Consider the following 21,237-nt stretch of genomic DNA (forward strand, 5'->3'; position numbering starts at 1 on the left):
TCTCTGCCAAACATATATATACTCTTGTTGGTTATTGTTTATATTGATGAACCAATGATTCAGAAACAAGAATTTATAAACTAATAAAACATCAGCAGTATATATATATAAGGATAGGTACTGTACGTCTTCAGACTTGTGCTCAAACAAATATTTGAAGGGCCTTTTTCCATATTCTCTCATGAATGACCAGCTACCTAATAAGCACAAAAAGGTGTGCTTAATTTCAATCAGTTTTGTTTTTGTTTTTTTCAAATTAACTTTTTCATGTCCAGCAGTCTCGATCATATTTATTAGTTGTCATTGTATTCTTATAGGGTGATAAAGATTTTGGGAATCCTTGATGGAGAATATGGATGTCTACTCATGGCATCTATCATGTTACACACATATATATATATATAAATCTTTTTCCATTGTGTTTGCGTACGCACACAGATCAGTAAAAGAATTTGCATAAGATGATGATGATGGGGCGAGATTAATAATCTTGCAACAGAAGATGATGAAGAAGAATTAGATATATAAAATTGTGATAGATAGAGTACTCCTAATCCCTTCCCACATTAATTTGTTCAACCATAAAAATCAATTATAGAATGGAAGATGATACTACACACTAGAAGCTGATATATATATATATATATATATATGATGATGCAATGTGTGTGTAGGTGGGGCAAAAGATATATAGCTGCTTGTCAAAAACAAAAGACATATGTATGTGTGTGTTGTGCGATCACCACAACAAATGCAAACAACAAAGGAAAACGTGCAAAGTTTCAAATACCTACAAAATCCCTAACTAGACACCTGCATATCTTTCTTTCTTGTATTGCTTCCACCATTTATCTATCATCCATCCTTAACAATTTGTCCTACACATCTACATCATCAATGCGGATGCTGATGTGGATGCTGCTGTTGTATATTACTAATTAATTTAGGATTGCTTTTGGGAGCAGGAATTGATCCAATTGATTTGTACTAGCTAAGCTACTCCATCCATATGGATCTCAACAAGGTAGTTTACAAATTGTGATTGGTTGCAGTTGCAGGCAGTCGTGCACTGCCACTGCAAGCCTCAACACAGCAACATGTTGTTAATTTTGGTTTGAGTTTATGTTTATCAATTCATGATCATGGCGCAGAACTGACTTAATTATATAAAGTTTGGGAGCCATTCTAGCTAACATATATAAATAAGCAATCCAAGTGTTGGACATATAATATGCTGCTGGATTGACAAAAAAGGTTAGTGCTGTAACATCATTCATTTATGCAGCATTAATATATATAGTGATTGAAAGTGGTCCTGTTTTTTTATGGAAAAGATTGCAGACTGAAGGTCCCACTCCCACTCCCACTTCAACTAATTCCTCAATCTTCCCATCTGCTTTAATCTGGCAATAGCTTTTTTCTGATATCCCCCAAGAGACCATCAATTAATTATACAATTTAGACCAACATTTTTTACTTTAATTAATATGTGGTGTTGTAACTTATAAAGGCTATCATTGGACTAGCTGCTATGCTATATATAGAGAATCTCAGTCTGCCTCTCCCATGTACTCTCAATTTCCCCTATAAATACTTGCGAAGAAAACTCAAGAGAAGATCGAGTAGCTAGAGCTATTACTCCTTGGACATTCAACCTATTACGCCCTCTCAACCCTTACACCCTACCAAAACAGAAAAAAAAAAAAAAAAAAGAGGATCAATACAACTATATTCAAGTGCTAGCTCTATATATGTCGAGGCTGAGAGATCAGTAGGTTGTATTTGTGCGTTGTTCATGAGAATCAAAGTTGAGTGCTGAGCACGATGGAGAAGCAGGGCACGTGCATTTCTAACTCATACACGGTACCATTCTTGGATCATTCTGCGCTCATGAGTTAGTTCTTCATGTGCCCTCCTTCCCCATCATGACCACTCAATCTTATTTCTATTTTGCTGTTATGATGAAGCTGGGGCAATGGCGCATCTTAAGTTTTCTTGTCATCCGCCCATCGTGTCTGCACAAACACTGCTGCTGATATGTTAATTGCAGCATATCCGGTTATATATTCCCAAGCTTCAAATTCCAGGTAGACTAATCTGCACAACATTTTTGTCTCTGAAATTTCATTTCCATTTCCCTTAAATTAATGGATATTATTATAATCTCTCTGGAGCTAGCTAAAATTCAAAACCCCAATGATTGGAACTCATTATCAAGCTGTTTTTGTGACATGAGAGTGAAATTAATTGTCAAAAGAAGAAGATAACAACGAATCTAGTGGTGTGTATTAATTATATATGATCAGATTCTGTTGTTGAAAAAGTAAAATATATATTATCGAGCTAGCTAGAGTAGTACGTCCTGTTGTGAGGCAGCACCATTAGAACACGTGATTGTGGATGAAAGTGAAGCACACAGTTAATGGGTGATGTGTATGGTCACCATCTCCCTGCTCATGACAACTTCAACAATCTTCAACTTGACATATAGTGCATCTGCATTATCATTTTCCGAGTATCTCCCAATATTTTCCAGTTTGTTGAACTGGATAATTAGCTTTTAATGCTGGAACCACAACTTGTAATGCATACTAGATCTGCACTGCAGCCTATTAATTTTTCTGCGTAAAATTTTAATAATCATATTACTTATACTCAACGTTAATTGACATATAGGGGTATATATATAATGGCTGTGGGGCCTCGATCCAATTTCATATCCATCAATGAATTTTATGGCTTTTTTATGTTGATTATATCTTAATCTTTCTAAGGAAATTCATGATCATGTGTGCTATATCTTTCTCCTTTTCACCTACTAAAATGGCTGCAGCTATCCCATCATAGATATTCAAACCTCAAATCTCAATCTTGGCTGGAGATCAAAAAACGGAACGTGCACTAGACATATATATAGACGAGGTGTGCTATATGTTGTTGATCAAAAATTAATTATTCATTCTGCCTATAAAAACTAATGTTTATAAGGCCACCTAGCTCAAGCTAGTGATATATGACTACATCCAAGCTTGATATGTGAACAACATTAATTAATTAGCCGATGATTATACCCATAAGCCACGAAGAGGACTGTCTTAATTCGTCTTACGCACTGGACATTTGTGATTAGCAGTACGTAAGCTATTCTACAGCGTAAAAGATGACAGAAGATCAGTACAAGAAAACAAGAAACATCAAGACAGAAAAACAAATAAAAAGCAGAAATTACCATTGCGCAGAAGTATACTTGAGATTCTCCTGTTGCTAGCAACCATATATTATTTTGTTCAAAAACATATATTTGCACTTATGGCTGGAAGCCACTGTTCATATTGAAGTACTCATTCTGACTTTAGTAGCTTAACTTGTGCCAAACTGTCAACGCACGAGGAGCAAAGATATGTCATTGCATGCCAAAAGATACTTGTTTCCAATGTTGTACGTGTAATAACCAACTTGTTATTTACTGGGCCTGCTAAGTACTTGCACACTCAGTCTTATAAAAGCAACTTTGGAGAAGCATGATATTTTCTTGTTTCAACTTTTACAACTTTCTGGTATGTTCTCATGTTAATTCTTACGTGAGATCTTCGGATTATCAGAACCATTATTGTCAAAACCTATCATCCTTTGAAGCAGCATGCCACTCAATGTTTTTACACTACTCAAATTTTAATTTTCAGAACAGTTTTGGGCTGCATGTTTCAACAACGTAGCGCACATATCAGCCCCACATGAGCGTAGTTTCCTCTGATCCAATACAATTTGTGGTAACTAGCACAGTTGTCTTGGATGGCCCATTGCCCTTCCCAGTTAATTTTCTCTATGATCAGCAACTCATCCCCTGGAGTACTGCCATTCTAGATCCAAAAATCATTAATCCCACTTGTTAATTAATTTCAATAGAATTGCAAATCATTTTAACATAGGCAACAGCAATCAAAATTCTGCGTGGATCTGTAGCTTCCAAGCCGTTTGCTGTACGTAGATGGTTATTACCAATCTTTACTTGGGCACCATTTTCGATATTCTGCTTCCTTTCAAGAAAGAGAGGCAACTGATTCTGATCATTTATGGCTTCAGTCGTAGAGATGGATAAAGGCCAAGGTTGCTCCTGAAATCAGATTTTTAGATAAATTTGACCATAACGAAGTTGAAATTTCCTGTTCGAATAGAAATCATTCAAGATCACATGAGATTTAATCAGCTTTGAATCGTAACAACCATCTCCTCCCTAAAGACTACTTTGAGAGGCTTGTCGGAAAATTTCAAATTGTCACCACTCGTTTGCATGCGACCGAGATTAAGCTATATCATTGGGCTCTCACTGAATTTAGCATAAGGAAACATAATGGGTAATACGCTGAGACAGTTATACAAGAAGAATTATACATGGGACATGGGAGAAGGGAGGTTCTGCAGTATGATAAAAATAATCATAAATTATATATTAACCAGGACCTTTTGAACTGTACAAATTGAACAAGGTGTTGGCCCCGTAAAAGCAGCACGAAAAGGAAAGGGCAAAAGAGAAAACAGAAGATGAAAGCACTGTAACGCATTCTAGAAATAGAGCAAACTGACCCAAAGAAAATTGGGAAGATAAAAAAGATATCTACACCTTTCTTTACCTATGAACAGATTATTTGCCGAAGCCTCCACAGAATGATTTGATTCTTCTTTTCTGAGTGATCCAAAGGAGGCTTAACCAATATATGGTACACCACCATCAAGTGCGAGCCCAAATGGACCTTCAATCATGTAGTTGTCAACTACCATTATAAGAGGATTCAGGAAGAAGATTTAAGTGTGCGTTTATCTTTGTGGAGAGATCTCATCGGCATATATTGAAACACAAGCATCAGCTGCACCAGCAGCAAGAAGTACTTGATAGGAATGGAAGGTGAGGCAGCTAACAGATCCTATCTTCTGGGCCATGAAAGTGGGGTAATACCGTATAGTGCCTAGTTGATCACCCTCCAAATTGAAGACTTTGATGAGTTGCTTGGCTGAGCCACTAGCAATAAGGGGTGCATGCCGATGAACAGCTAACGCTGTAAGTGATCCCCTATGAGCATCAATTGTAAGGTATGTACCTTTTGCACATCTCATATCAAGAAACTGAATATTTCCAGCTTGTGATGCACTCACAATCTAGCAGAGAGATACAGAACAGATGATATCAGAGGGCATCAACACAGTAGAAACACAAATAACCACTATATCAACCAACAAAACTAACCACACCACGTGAGGTAGTGAGGTGGGAGTGGAGAGAGAGAGATCACCTTTGCTGGTTCAAGGCCCGGTAGGAAGCCAATCCCAACAACTCTTTCGACTCGTTGAGTGTGAGGTCGAGTTGAACCAACAAGCCTGTATAGATCAGTTACAGTCAGTCACATGTCGAAATAGTCCTGAATCCACACACAATGAACTCTGCCGAACACACAGTCCACCACGTGCGCACTTATGAACAAGTAAAAACAAGCCAAAAGCCAGCTTAGAAATAAGAATCATCTGTTGCCATGAAGCAGAGAAAGGCTTTTTATTGAGAAGTCGTCACTACAGGTATGCATCACAAATTAAAATTCGGCTGAGATTTCTGATTCATCAAACTACACTCAGATGGATATCATCATAGAAAACAATTTCTTACATTTCAGGAGTACGAATGTCATATAATCTGACATAACCATCCACAAAACCAGCAGCAAATTGACCTCCATGAACTTGAGAGACAGCCTACATGATGCATGACCAAATCAATTAATTAGCATATTCATAAATAGATGGTGTATACTACAATACAAATAGGAGATATAGCTGTTTGAGATCACTGAAAACCTCGACACCATTATCAACAAGAGAATACTACAATACAAAAAGGAGATATAGCTGTTTGAGATCACTGAAAACCTCGAGCAATTTTCTAATGTTTAATATAAGGACCATTTCAAAAGCAGTAGAATAAAAAAACTGAACGTGTTTTCTCAATATAAGACATATATCAGCTCTGAGCACGCGGAAAGTTAATACCCACCAGTGACGAAATGCTGGAATCTGATGTTAACGGAATGGTACTGACAAGTTGCTCTTTGTCCAGATCCCAAGCCATGATAGATGAAATATCACCGGAGGCAAACTATGCATTGTGAGACAAAGGAGATGCAGCGTAAAATCATAGTAAGTATAAATAGTGCATTCATTCAACTGGGTTACTGACTTGGAAACTAAACACACAAATCATAGAAGAGCTGTTACATACAAGATATCCAGACTGCTGTTGCCAGTCCACAACAGCATTTACACTGCGCACACCAGGTCTGTGACCCTGAATAGAAGCGAAAGCAGTAACCAATTTCTGCTGTCCCTTTGCAGTGTAATCTTTCCATATCCGTATATTTCCATCATCTACATTAATGAAAGCAGGGTGAAATCAGCCTCGGTTAAAGTCAACAAATCTGTAAGCAACTGCCTAGCAACTTGAGGTAAAGGATTTACTTGATGCAACAAGAAGCAAGTTCTCATCTAGCTCATTTACAAGGCAGAGCTTTGAAACCCCTTTATGGTCGAGGTAATCATGGTTATCAAAACTGTTAAGCAAAGTTGCTTCCTCGTAATTCCATACCCTAACAGATTACAAACTAAAAAATCAGTTTACCATATAAATGTCATTAATGATTAATTAGTTTCAACCATTTTTCAATTATGTCAATCAGATGATTTCTCAAATCAACTGTTCATACTAATTTCATTTTTGCAGATACCCAAATAGAAGGTAACAGTAACCAATGTAAAATGTTGTGCATGATACTGTCAAGTTGACCGTAAACCAGCAATGTACTGAAGGTAATGCATAGAATAATGCATCAAATTTGCGCACCTGATCCTTTCATTTTCATCTGAAGCAATCACAACAGGTGAAAATGGCTGCAATAAAGCAGTTTTGGTGCCAGTTTCAAATTTCGTATCCCAACTGGCAATTTGATTATGCAATTTACTCACGGCTGCAAGGAAAAAGAACATTAAAAGATAGCAAGTGGCAGGTGGGTGCTGGCTACTTCACCCATCAGTTAAGAACTTACAGGAATGTTGACATTTCACTATATGGTCAAGGGCCAATTTCTCTCTTTCTTCTCTTCTAGCGATTATATCTTCACTATCATCCACTGGGGTAAGGAGTGGCTTTGAAAAGTGACCAGAACTCCAGTTATAGATTGTTGATTGTGGAAGAAGACTACGTTCTGAAACACCACATGATCCAGCAGAACCTAAAAGTGGGTCAGCCAGGCCAGAGTCTGGAGAATTAATCAGATGTGGCCTAAACTCCAAGGAGTAAACCCTCCGCATTCCCGTCAAGTAACTTGCTCTAGGAGGACTAACAGGAGGGGTTCTAAAAGTCAGTGGCAAATGGCCTCCTACAATAATTAAGAAACATATATCAGAGCAAATCGTATGAATCTATGGAAATTGACAGAATTAATGAAAAACGATAAACAACAAAATTACAAACAATGGCAGCACAATTACAGTTCAATTTTAGGTTTTCTTTTGTGGGCTCAACATGCATAGGTGTCCTACGCAATAAAGCATACAACAAAATATAAACAGTCTTACCTCCATTTAATTCAAACCAAGAAGATGAACGAGCTAATCCAGTAAGACTAGTGCTTGCAGTAGTAGTTGATTCACCTAGACGAGCACTTAAACCAGCAGACTTGATAGATTTTGCAAACACTTGTTCAACACCAATAATTGATAACAATCGCCGTCCGAGGCTTGCAACACGTGGTGATGGGTCCTTCCCAAGAGTACACATAGCTAATACACATTGTGAATATAGTGCAGTATCTACTGGCCTTTGCCTTGAATGGTTGACAACCCCATTGCCACCAGAGTCATTAAGTGCCCCAGAGTCAGAATGTTGAGATGAATCATCAGAGAGAGGAGATCCATGCATTAATCCAGGCATAGCAAGTGGGCTACTTATGGATACTCTCCCATCACGAGCCACCGCCTGGCTCTCATTCCCAACCCGTGATAAAGGAGCAACAGGAGATGGAATTATACTTCCATGTGGAATGTGATGGGTTGGAGTTGAGTTGCCACTACCAGAACCCTTCATCGCCAAAGATGGTAAGGAAGTAAGCACAGAGTTGGATTGTGGCTTCCCATAAGAAGCAGCAACTGACTTTAGATGCTTGTTGCGGCTAAAGGCAAACCGAGACAGAGCTGAAACAGGATTCGTGTTAATCCACTATTCAGATAATAAAATGTAGTTCTCCAAATATTCAGGAAAATATACGTCAAGGAGAACATTGCCGAGGGAACATTAAGAGAAAAGAAGAACTCTTTTACTAGAAAACAACTGAACGATTACAAAATTCATAGACCACAATCAAGTAGCACATACCCACAGCAACTTCAGCTCGCACCAGTGGGCTTCCATCGGAAACAACATTTAAGAGACTCTTAATAATACCAGCTTCAGCAGTAACTTTTTCATCATTATCACCATCCTCATCTCCAAGACCATCTCTTGATGTGTCAAACCCAACATCAAGCACAGTGCCTAGTGCAAAAACAGCTGCTGCCCGGACCTTAAAGAATGTGCTTTGAAATTAAAATGTGTAGACTGAATGAGAGAACGTCGTTTAGAAAAATGCACAATCTCCTGTTAATTTCTGTTATTGGAATAAGCGCATTAGTACTACAAGAATAAAATGGGACAAACCTCAGGCTGGGGTTCAGAAAGTAATGGTGCAAGAATAGCAGGGGCATCAGCGTGCAAACCAATCATTTGAGCCTCCACAAAATCTTCCCACAATTTTCCAAGGCACAAGCATATCCATTGAAGAAATAGAGGTTCCGTCTGTGTCTCAGCTGAGGACGAGCCATGGAGGTGTTGTAGGCAGATGTGTGCAAGACCAGCTTCAATGCAGGCTTCTTGACCTCGCCTGTGACCATCTACAATGACGGCCAAAACAAATGCAGCCATTGCACGTTGCTCTGGATAAGCTTCAACACTGTCAAGAAACCTAATGAAGTATGTGTGCCCGCCATCCTTTACGAGATCAACCTGACAAGACTATAAACACGCAGGAAATCCTTTTAATAGTTCAACATATTCTGAAATAGAGATCATAAACTGCATAAACAAGGGTGTGTGTGCTTGAGTGCAGGTAGGTGAGTGAATAGGCAGCTGGACACACAGACAGAAAGAGAAAGGGACGAGGCAAAAGAATAACATGAAATATTATACATCAAAAAGTGTTCTCGTTAACATGGACAAATTTAGTGGAAGTCCATGCTTAAGATTAGATTTGAGTGGGAACTAATTCATTTAGAGGATCATTTCCTGTGATTATTTCCAGTACTTACCATGAGAGGAAGACAGTTATGTTGATGAAAAGCTTCTCAAACAGACAATATGTTCTGAACTTTCCCTTCTAAGTACTTCATTGACACAACAAGGGTGATATGCCCCAAGGAGATTACACTTAAAAAGACAATAAGGAAAGGGGGAAAAGGGAGGAGAAAAATTCCCTTAATATACCTTATCCAGCGCAAGGATCTTTGTCCAAATGAACACAAGAATCTGTCGAAGCTCTGGAGTGGTTGTTTGCAAAAGCTTCAAAACATAAGGAAATATTCCCACAGATAATGCCTGAAAAGGGAAAAGCAGTATAAAGAAATGTCAAGTCATGAAGTTGTGCACTGATTAATTAACAGGATAATTAACCAGGAACCCTGCATAGAGTACCAAATCCACGGCCCACGGCCCCATATCCAAAAATCTACCAAGAAGTACCAGAGCACGAAATCTATGGCATTGACTGAGTAAAACCTGAGGAACAAGAAAGAAATAGGACTGATTTCAACAAATCATTCTAAATCAAAAATGTGAAAGTATGATTACTTAGCATCGGTAACTAGAAACATTATGAGCAACTTCAAGAAAAAAGTGTATTTATTGGTCTAGTCCCATAACGCTTGCATATTCCACCAAAGACATTTCAGGACAAGAAAGCAAACATCCAAGAAACCTAAGGCACGAAACAAGCAATGACCATAGAATAGCAATTGTGCCACGTAAAAAAATAATTTATTTACACCTTTTAACTACCCAAAAGAAATAATTACTTTTTTTCTCATCATAAAACGAAACAAAAAACCTATAGATCATAGAAAACTACGAGAGCTACATCCAAGAAATCTTAACTTTTACACAGAAAGTCAAAAGCTACAGCCTAGAATAGACCAGTAGCACCAAAACTACCCACCTGAAGAACAATAGGCAACTGTTCAGGGGGCTTTTTATGTTCTGATCCATGATCTAGCCATACTTCAAAAGCTGTTAACTGCTCTGTGAAAAATGGGCTAGGCTGAAGAAGAAAACAAAGAAAACATTTCAATTATCATGATTTCTTAATTTAATTCAAGATGAGATAATCATGTTTACTTCTGCACTAATTTTTACAGAATCCATCCAATATAAACAATCGGTTGGTAAAATGCAAACTAAAGAGCGCCATTCTATCAAGGATACCTGGAACTCTGCATTCGGGTTCTCAACCAAAGTTGGAAGCTGGGCAAGGCAGATTTCAGCAGCCATATCCCAGGCATCCCTGAGAGCCCAAGGATAAAAGATGCAGCAGATAAACAACTGCATTTCAACCAGGAAAAAACACAGGGCCGGTAGATGCGCACAGGAAGAGTATAATATTATTACCACATATGATGCTGATGAGTAGGCGGCAACATTGGATATGAAATTGGTGAACAATTCGCAGAGCGCATTATCCTTTCAGCAAGCAAAAAATTCCTGAACAAACTGGCAACTAAAAGGTCTTGCCTGAACAATCTCTGGAATAAATCTGCGAATTAAAAATTGACCTTACCTTGAGATTACAATTACATACACCACGTTACTAGAAAAATATCAGAGACACCATAAAAGTATAGCAAAAATTGCATGAAATTAGATCTCTATTTAATTACCTTGTGGAAGTACATTCCAGGCTATAGTGTCGGTTACAGCTGTGAATATCCAGTTCAACTCTCCAAGAAGGGTCTTCCGATCAGTTTGGCGGCCAGGAATTCTATCTATCAGTGAATGATCAAAAGACTCATGGAGCAGTGAGCGCGTGCAAAACCTGATGCAAAGAATTTATACAATTACAAGCAAAAAGCTGTTAGAAGAAGAAAGTGTAGACACAGAAGAGCAATTTGAACAAACCAAAAAGAGCAAAAACAGAAGTGGTTATCTACAATTCTACATATCACAAAAGACAGTTCCCAGAAAAAAAAATAAAAAACAAAACAAAACATAACAAAAGTGAGCTTAGCAATTACCAAATTACCTTATCAAACATTAAGATAAAGAGGAAGACATATAATATCATACATGCAGAAGAGGCAAGTCATGCAGCACTACAAATTTAATCATGTTCAGAAACCTCTGAGTGAGAGTACCAGCAAATATGTTGACAAGGTACAGACACTGAGCAGATATAGAGAACAACTTAACTATCTGAAAAAGACAGATAACAGCAATTAGTAACCAATAATGCAATATATAAAATAAAGCAGAATGATGAAAATTGGTTGCCGCAAACTTAACACACAATTTGTTTTCGGGTTTAAAGTTCCAGCAACTAAGATCTAGAGAGCAAGACATATTCCGTGGAACAATTTCTTATTGTTAACAAAAATCTTTCCCTTTATAATAGTGCAAGTCTTTTGTCCATTTCTTCATTTGCAGTTTAGCACTCAGAGAATGAATTTGGGCAATAGGATTTTATGCCAGTGACCTTCAGGGCATTATAAAAAGGATGCCTAGAGTTAAATGAAAAGTAATTCATGTTTTTAACATCTCCAAAATGCAGAGAAGCTTCTAGTGACAGTAGTAAAGAGATCTTACAGCAAACAGTAAGTCACGAACTGATGTTAATCTTCAAATTTACCAAAAAAGAGAAAGAAAGAAAGAAACAGACATGGCACTCAATGAATACTTATAGAGTCATGAGCTATAGATCACCATCTTAGTGCCATTTTTATGGGCGTTGTGAGGCAGGAAGTAAATACATCAGCAGGAAATTCAACACTCTGAGGAAGTGTCTCGTGAGCTTCACAGGCTGCAAGTAAAATACAGTCCCTCATGGAAGGTACAGAACTTGAAGTACCAGAATCCAGGAGCTGTGAGTAAAACAAGAAATCCTTGAGGCAAGTTACCACTTCAGGTTCACATAAATGCATCTTTATTGGTTAAATATATATTGTCAAGTACCTCAATGAATGCACTCAGAATCATCCCAGCGGCAGAGCAATCAAACACATATATTGATGGTGTCCTCAGCCAGGAATCCAGATCACTGATTGGCAAAGGGATATACTGTGTATAGCTCTACATAAGCAGCAAAATGGGAACACTGAAACCTTGAGAGATTGTTAGCGGGAGAGGGGTGTTGGATGATGGAAAGCACAGGAGAAAGTTTACTAAGAAAAGGAACCTTATTGAATAGCCAAATTTCACCATTTGGAGTTGGCTTTGGCACACCATGTCCATTATAGTGGAAAAGAACTCTCTCAGACTTTGCATATTTGCGGCACGTGGTGCATAGCTTCTTGACTTCATCAACTGTGGGATCTAGTGAAATTTTGTATCGAGCCTGCCCAAGTGCATACAGTTTTGAGATATTTTTCATGATTCTTGCAATGAATTAAATATGTATTCCCTCTTCGTATCGTTGTAATTTTTTCTTTTTTCTTTTTTTTTTCTTTTGGGCAAACCTAAAGCCTTTTGTAAGTTTATATGTAAATAAAATATCGTCAATGTTAACTGAAGAAAATCATAATTTTTCATACCTTGGGTTGCCACCTCTCATACTGTTGGTTCAAGGTTCTTCCTATCGCTTCAAGTGCTTTCTGAGGTGCGATGGAGAAAGGGTCTATAAAAAGAGTAATGAAGGGATATGAAATGAGAAATAATGTATTAATATTCACAAAGACAATAGCTACTTATTTTTTATGTCCCAGAAGTGCAACTAAAAAAATGAAAAATAGACAACACACATAAAATAAGGCAGCCAGTAACTTATCCCAGTAAACTTCATACAAGTTCCCATCTTAAGTAGTATGTATGTCTCACAAAGTTAGCAAGCTGGGACATCACCCAATTATAATCTGTCTACACAAAGAATCAGTATTGTTTCTCAGTAATTGAAAGCACGCATAACTTTTCTGTGGTAAGTTAGAGCAAGAGAGCCATCTAAAGGTAACACCTAAAATGAACCTAGCCAAGCGAAGATAGGTGTGGCTTTACCCAGTACATCTCCAGTGCAACTAAGGATAAGCCTTGCTAAATTTGGATAGCTGGACAAAGTAGCATCCAAATACTCAAGTAATTCGAGCTCCTTAGATGACAATTAACGCACTATCACATTTTGCCCCAAACATTAAGCACTCGTTACATCTTGTAAAACTTCTTTGTTTTGAGCATCTACCTCCAAAAACTTCCTAACGATGGTGTTTGGCCCAGAATGACAATATCATCTAAAGTTACATCGACAAGATTAGTAATGTATAAATATACAGTTTACTATAAAAGCCAAACCAAGATATTTATTAGGACATTGAAGGGATAAACTCTAAATTACCCACAACAATCCACAAGGTGGAACGTACTGTTCATCCAAAACATCAACTTAAATTAAAAGAATTGTCCTGCCTCCTCCAGATGCCATATAGATGAAAAGTTCTAGACAGGCAACATGAGCAAATAAATTGAAGATAACCAGGCATAAACAAGCAAATCTTAACATTCCATGATTGACTAATTGTCAATGAGAAAAGGACGGAGATGATTATACCAATCCAGCATTCCATTCGGGCACAAGGGGATATCTTTATCACATCAGGTGGATCAACGCTAATATTTAAGCACAGAACTAGAGCAACACATCCTGTCTTCATCTGCAACAAATGTTGGACGTTAACACAGACAATTGTGCTACATGAAATATGTTTCATCAAATAAAAGGGGGGGGGGGGGGGAGAACAAAAAACTACGGAAAATTACAAGAAAAGAAAAAAAGAGAAGCCAAGATTGGGAAGCCAATGCATTGATAAGCAATATAATTCAACCAATAGAACTTCCTCCTTCAGCCAGAAGATGCAAAAACTCACAGATCGTCCGTAGAAGAGCAGAAGTTCTGTTTAGAAATTGGATGAGTGAACTTCTGTTGATAACTTAGTTTGGTTGTCTTTGCAAGACATGGGACATAACATTTTAAAAAGAAATGCATGTAAGTACTCAAAAAGCTACTTCATAGAGCAGCCACTTTGAACAGCAGGATTCAAGGAAACATCCATCTCACCAGATTCCCAGCAAAAGAAATTATAATTCTCCATCCAATTTGAAAGGCACAAAAAGCTTTCATTGGAGCAAATAACTTTTTAAGCTTTAATTATATATACACACTAGTGTTTCTAGCTAAGGAGGATGCCTACCGAAGGCAGTCTCAGAGTGATTAAGGTACCAAAAGATTGGCACAGTAACCTAATTTTCTGTTCCATAGAAAGCATAACTTGATTCAAAATCCACATTTCTAATACTCCAAATTTTGAAGGTGCTGAAGGAAGTATTGAAATATCAACTCTAAAACACAACTGCATACCCGCTAAAATTCATGGTCATTTCAAGCACAAAAACCCAATATGCAACCATTAGCCACATGATACACAAGATAAAGTCAAAACTAATTATCTCATCACCATATTATTCATGCAACACTTTTAAAATAGGTAACCAACAAAACCACATTTAACAAGCTACTATACTCCATCATGTTGCCTCTGTAGCACTTTCTCCTATCATCTTAGCCGGCAACAGGATTCAAGATCCAGGCTGCTATCATCCGCTAGGCTAACTCAGAAACTAGAAATACTACGTTGATGTAAACACCCAAACAAGAAAAAAAAGAAAAGAGGAAACATAAATTAAAGATAGCGAGAGAGAGAGAGGAGCATACTCGTTCCCGAGGCCGCCATTTGGAGACTAAACCACTATCTGACGGGCCTGAGGGCACAGACTCCTCAAACCCGTCATGCCGAAGCTCACACAACACTACAGTTTGCGGCAAGTACGCCATGCTTGTCGTGGTGGTCATGGCTACATAGCTACTACTCGGGGTTTCCGATAAATCTCGAGCATTGGTGTCATTATTAACGTCGTTAACACTATACACACTTCTCTCTCCATCCTCCTGGACACAATTCCCATTGGCGGAGACTTGCTCCAAGTGATTTGAAACCGCCGCGGAAGACTGAGAAAACCGAGATGCAGCCATCAAATCCCCCAATGCCATAAAAGAAAAGACAGATTTCAGGAATAATTTCAGCCCTGCCCTAGTCGAACTGATTTTGGAGGAGAACTCATAACAGGAACCCTAAGCACGAGGTTATAGTAATTTCCAGTAACAGTTTTGGGTGAGAAAGAATGAAGAAAGAGAGCGAGGAATTTAGGTCAGGAGAGTAGGTGCCAATTAACCGAGGAAGGCGATGAAAGAGCGGGGTGATGGGGAGAGGAGATAAAGGAAAAAATGCCAGCTTCAGGAACCCCCAGGGCGTGGCGGTTCAAGTGGCAGTCATAGCAGCGCCTCTGGTGGAGGAGTCGAGGTGGCCGTCGATGGAGGCGTAGATATACACATATGTACGTACAGAGAGACAGAGAGAGAAAGAGAGAGCTGCTTTCGGAGAAAAACTCGCTAGGGAGCTGTAAAGTGTAATTTGGGGGCTTTTTTTAATTTTTCTTTGTTTTATCAGTAATTGTTATTAGCAGTAATAGTAGCAGCAGTAGTAATAAATTTATTGCTCAACATTTTCACTTTTGCGTTTATAATTGTCAGCTATTTTATGTTTCTCATGGGTACAAAAATTGTGATAAGAGTAATAGTAATATATATTTCTTTGAGCATTCTCTTACCAAAAATTTACCATACGCACTGCAGTTTATCTTCCTTGCCAAATGATACCTGCCTCCCATCAAATTTTAATTGTGACGTGGTCGAGATTTTTTTTGCTAAAGGATAAAATCGAAATTTTTACCAGGATGCAATTGTACACCAGGTGAAGTGCAATTTTCCTAAGAAGTGCAGTTTTTAAGAGAATTGTGAATGAATAGTAATTTGTCTTAAAAAATTAATATTTTGATATTTATAATAGTGTTGAAAATTATATAACGTGGTTGGTTGCATTTGTTGAATGTGTGCCTCATATATATTAAATTACTCTTTTACCCTTATAAATTATATTTTTCTGAGTTTAGTTAACACATGGGAGTGGATGGGTGGGTAGTCGTTTATTATTTTCAATTCATCGGGGGTGTGCGAATATGCTTGGCCAACGATGTCTGGTGCCCTGCTCGAGCTGGGGGTGCACCTCGGTCGTACAGTGCACCAAACTGGCCACGCGGGGTACACCTTAGTCGTACGGTGCACCATGTGCCTAGCTCGAGGTACCGCAGCGCACTCCAGCTCAAGCCTCAAGCGGGGGCGCTGGGATGCGCACTCGGGTGGGCTCGAGTTGGGAGTGTACCTCAATCGTAGGGTGCATCGCCTCGAGCTGGGGCGCTAGGAGGCGCACCTGGTGCGCCAGCCGGCGAGGTGCACTAGGTGGTGCACCGGTCGGGGGGCCTCGAGCTGGAGGGGTCTGGTGCGAAAGGATAAAATCAAAATTTTTACCACGACGCAATTGCACACCAGGTGAAATGCAATTTCCATAAGAGGTGCAGTTTTCAAGAGAATGGTGTCTCAGTCAATGAATAGTAACTTGCCTTAAAAAATTAATATTTTGGTATTTATAGTACTGTTGGAAATTATATGATGTGGTGGGTTGTATTTGTTTAATGTGTGCCTCATATATGTTAAATTACTTTTTTACCCTTACAAGTTAATATTTTTTACCAATGTACATCAAATTGAGCAAAAATTATTTTGATACGTGAGTTTTGGTATTATTATCAAATTAATACATGACTTTTTGTAAATAATTTAATTAAAATTCAATTTTCTTTATAAATATCAAATTGATACAGGAGTTTCTGCAAATGTTTAGATTGATACTTGAGTTTCTCCATAATTGTTGAATAGATTCTTATGTCTATTTTAAATATTTTATAAAGACAAATATATCCTTTAATCTAAAAATAGCTTCTCTCTCTCTCTCATTTGAATCAAAATTAGTCCTAAGTATTTATTTATTTATCATGGTACATTCTATGACTAAATAAATAACATGATTTAATTATAATAATAAAAGTATTAGTAAATACTAATATATAAATACTTGTCCTTTATTGGCACAAAAAATTAAAAATACACTTGATGGGAGCCACTAGTTTTATAAATAAAAGGCTAAATTTTAAAACTAAAAAAAATATAAAATAGATGTTAATTTTAATTACTTTAAAGTTACAATATCACTAGAAAAAAAGATGAAATTTGTGACGGCTTTTTTATGGCAGTTCCAATACCCACGGTCTTTATAATGGATTTATAACAGGTATGACGTGCTGACATTATTAAAAGACTAATAAAAAAGAAATCTTTTATAACGGTCTTTACAAAAGTCGATACAAAATTGGTGTAGCTTAAAAGACAATGTTGCAAGAACCGTCACATTAAGGACGAATTTTTTTGTGAAGGTCGTTACAAAGACCATTACAAAATAACGGCTATATTTTCTAACGGCTATCTTTGGAGTTTCAAGAGCCATTACAAAAGCCGTTACAAAAAAAACTTATATATATTTATTTCATTTCATTTCATTTGTTGTAAAAAAATTTATATAACCACAAACACTCTCATCACTCTAATTTTTGTGCATATACATCTGACTAGCTTGTAGATTATTACTTGAATTTTAGACCGTCAACTAGTGTCAATCATCACTTAAATCAGGTTAACCAGGTAACAGAGACTAATTTATATTTTATTATGTTTAATTAAATTAATTATATTATATTTACCTACTTTATTAGTTCATGATTTTTTATTAATCTTATATCATGTTAATTATATGTATTCTCCTAAATAGTATACATAGTACCGTAATATTTATAAATATGTAAGTCGTCAAATTAGAATATTAGTTATATATCTTTTTTATGTGTGAATACAGTTATATATACATCATCATGTTACTAGAATTAAGGAGATGAATGTATAATAAAACCCTCCAAGGAAGAACAGGTCTGACACTGAAGTTTGAGGATGGGCTTAAGACTTTCGTAGAATGGGCAAAGGGTCAACGTGGACATATGGATAGACACAAAATTAGGTGTTCTTGCCGAAAATGCAAAATACAAAGTTCAGGACACCCGACGATGTCAGTTATCACTTGTGTATGCGAGAATTTATGCCAAAATATTATAATTGAACTTTCATGGCGAGGATAGGGTGCATGAGTACTTTGACACTGCGATTGTCCCTCCAATTCCTGAGGAGCAAACCCCAGTTGCCTATGCGAGGATAATCATTCACATTGGGGTGATGAAGAACATTTGGATTGGGCGCAGCCGATAGTTTATGCAGTTGGGCCGAGTTATTTTTCTTCTTTTCATGATGTTGTGCTTGATGCTAGTACGAGGTTCTTCCCTGTTGATGCCGGTTCTTCTTCATATTGTTATAGCGGTGGCCCCTATGATTATGAGTCAGGGTTGACAGATCGTTTTTACAATATAGTGCATGCTTCCGATTAGTCATTGTGGAACAATTGCACCCAATTTCAATTAAAAACTGTTGCTGAGTTGGTGGATATCAAGGTGGACAACCATGGCAACCAGATAGAACGTGACAACCATGACAAGTCAATAATAAATTGTGGTGTGTGTGTGTGTGTCAAAAATTCATGGTATACAGTCGAAGACAATGAGTTCTATGGAATCATTGAAAAGATCATTCAACTGGCATATTCACTTATTCTAAACTTGCACATCGTTTTGTTCAAGTGTCGTTAGGTCGATCCAAAAAGATGAGTCATTCATACTTGCACAACAAACAGTACAATTATACTACACTGAGTACCCAAGTATAAAAAGGGACAAAGCGGATTGGATGACTGTCTGCAAAATCAAGGGTCGGAGAGTTGTTGATGAGTCGAAATGGACTAAGATTGCATATCAATCGAAGGAAGTCGTACCAGTCCCTCAAGTTGCTATGTCCTACGATCTGCTTGATCCCACTGGTTTATAAATTGTGGTTGATTTTTCAATTGCACACCAGCAAGTACTTCACCGACTGAAGCCAGTCAAACTGATAATGAAGATAAAGAGGATGATGAAGATAGTTTCGAGGACTACGAGACTGACGATGATGAAGACGAGGCCACATAATGTATATTTTTCTGTTGCAATATTGTAAAATAAAAATAACATAAATATTTTTTATTTTTTATAAAAATTTATTATTTGAAACGGTTAATTTATTTAAAAACAGTTACCAAGGCAGTTACAAAAGGCGGTCAATTATTGTCAACAAGCGGGAAATAAAATTGTGTAACAGCCAAATTTCAAAAGTTGTTACAGAGACCGTTGAAAACTAAAATCTTTGAAATCAAAATAAAACAACAGGGGGGAATTTTTAAATTTGATGCCGTTATAAAAACCGTTACAAGTGCAATTACAATGAAAAATTATATCAACCGTTACAAAAATTGAGTCATCTCATAAATTCAGATCGAAAAGTACGATATCTTTACATCAGACACTAGATTCGTACCAAAGTTAAATATATACAAGTATGTGCCCATTAAATTATATCAGACGGTATGATTTTAAATCATACGTCTTGATTTAAAAATACATTGTATTGAGTGATTACTATTACGTTCGAAGAACGATATATCGAAATCTGTATACCCAATAAGGCTACAATTTGGCCGAATGGACTTTTTGGTAAGTGTGATCATATTGACAGTTTGATCTTAATTTTGACAGCCCGATTAATCCATGCAGTTTAACACTGTAAGATGACAGTTACATCAATGTAATACTAACATTTATGAATATATAAATTTATTGCATACTGCGTATATGTATTAATGTCAAATAAATTTTTTTGTCTTTTTTAATATATTTCAATTATATTGTTCTAGTACAATGATAGTTTTCCACAATATTAAATTGTCAAAACCGATATTTTTTTTATTAATTTTTAATAAAATTAATTAATCAATTACAACGGCTTCAATGATGATTTTTGCAATGGAGTTTACCAAAACGACATTGTATCATTACCTTGTAATGGTATTTGTAATGATTTTTTAAACGGATATCATACACTATATATTTATAATGGCTTTTGTAATGATTTTTTGAATTTTGTAACACATGTTAGAATGGCTTTTTTTGGCACAGTCGTTGCCGTTGAAAATATATATATCTATATATACAACACTTGCAAATTTTTCTTCTTCACTCTTTCCCTTCTCTCTCTCTCTCTCTCTCTCTCTCTCTCTCTCTCTCTCTCTCTTTGGCATCCCGTTGCCCGTTGCCCCCTAAGGTACGCCCCTCTTGGGTAGATGTGAGTAACGTACACCCCTTCCCCCCACCCCCCTTTGTCGCCTGCCCCCCTCCCACCCACCAATTCCCTCCCCTCCCCCCCTCATTTTCTTATAATATTTTTAAAATTTTTTTAATTTTTAAAAATTATATATTTTGTTAAATTATGTATTTTTGTAATTTTTTGTTATATTTTTCTTCTTTGATTTATTTTAAAATTTTTATAATTTTCAAGTAAGTTTTGTAATATTTGTAGAATTAGTGTGTAATTATTCATTTCTATAATTTTAAAAAATTTCTGAATTTTTGTGCATTTCTGTAAATTTCTGATTTTTTTTAATTTTTTTGGAAATTTCTGTAATTTTAAATAATTTCAGATTTTTTTTAATTTCTATAATTTAATTTTTTTTTCATAATTTCTGTAATTTTATAAAAATTTCATAAATTCTCATAATTTCTGATTTTTTTAATTTCTGCAATTTTATGAAATTGTTAGAAATTTAAGGAGTACAATGCAATTTTTAGAAAAATTATGAACCTTAATGAAATTTTAGGTGCATATTAGAGGACTTTAATGTAATTTAGGAAAATAGAAATTTTATGAAATTATTAGAAATTTAAGGACTACAATGCAATTTTTAGAGAAATTATGAATTTTAATGTAATTTTAGGCGCAT

At 36.7% G+C, this 21,237-nt stretch overlaps 1 protein-coding gene and 1 long non-coding RNA gene across 2 annotated transcripts; one reads left to right on the plus strand and one right to left on the minus strand.

Moving 5' to 3' along the window:
* Positions 1–1,541: 1,541 nt before the first annotated feature.
* Positions 1,542–2,165, plus strand: LOC110011990 (uncharacterized). Its single transcript, XR_002287087.2, has 2 exons — positions 1,542–1,863; positions 1,968–2,165. It is a non-coding gene; the product is annotated as an uncharacterized LOC110011990 (long non-coding RNA).
* Positions 2,166–4,424: 2,259 nt separating this feature from the next.
* LOC105161497 (regulatory-associated protein of TOR 1) lies at positions 4,425–15,796 on the minus strand. Its single transcript, XM_011079196.3, has 23 exons — positions 15,033–15,796; positions 13,872–13,974; positions 12,868–12,950; positions 12,513–12,671; positions 12,290–12,406; positions 12,041–12,198; positions 11,002–11,156; positions 10,733–10,877; positions 10,550–10,628; positions 10,284–10,385; positions 9,764–9,847; positions 9,557–9,667; positions 8,735–9,088; positions 8,414–8,600; positions 7,618–8,232; positions 7,086–7,418; positions 6,884–7,007; positions 6,502–6,629; positions 6,266–6,411; positions 6,041–6,142; positions 5,657–5,742; positions 5,289–5,373; positions 4,425–5,154 (listed from the first exon to the last, which is right to left on the minus strand). Exons 1-23 carry the CDS (start codon positions 15,366–15,368, stop codon positions 4,816–4,818), a joined length of 4,131 nt encoding a protein of 1,376 aa, XP_011077498.2. The 5' UTR covers positions 15,369–15,796; the 3' UTR covers positions 4,425–4,815.
* Positions 15,797–21,237: the final 5,441 nt, after the last annotated feature.

Source organism: Sesamum indicum, linkage group LG5 (genome assembly GCF_026168435.1).
Source record: "Sesamum indicum cultivar Baizhima isolate 11 linkage group LG5, ASM2616843v1, whole genome shotgun sequence".
NCBI classification, from domain to species: domain Eukaryota; kingdom Viridiplantae; phylum Streptophyta; class Magnoliopsida; order Lamiales; family Pedaliaceae; genus Sesamum; species Sesamum indicum.

Coding starts and splice junctions, on each gene's coding strand:
- LOC105161497 (XM_011079196.3), bottom strand. CDS start 15,368: ATGGCATTGGGGGATTTGATGGCTGCATCTCGGTTTTCTCAGTCTTCC. Junction 9,668..9,763: donor GGCCGTGGGCCGTGGATTTG/GTACTCTATGCA, acceptor TTCCCTTTTCAG/GCATTATCTGTGGGAATATT. Junction 7,419..7,617: donor TTGGTTTGAATTAAATGGAG/GTAAGACTGTTT, acceptor TAATTATTGTAG/GAGGCCATTTGCCACTGACT.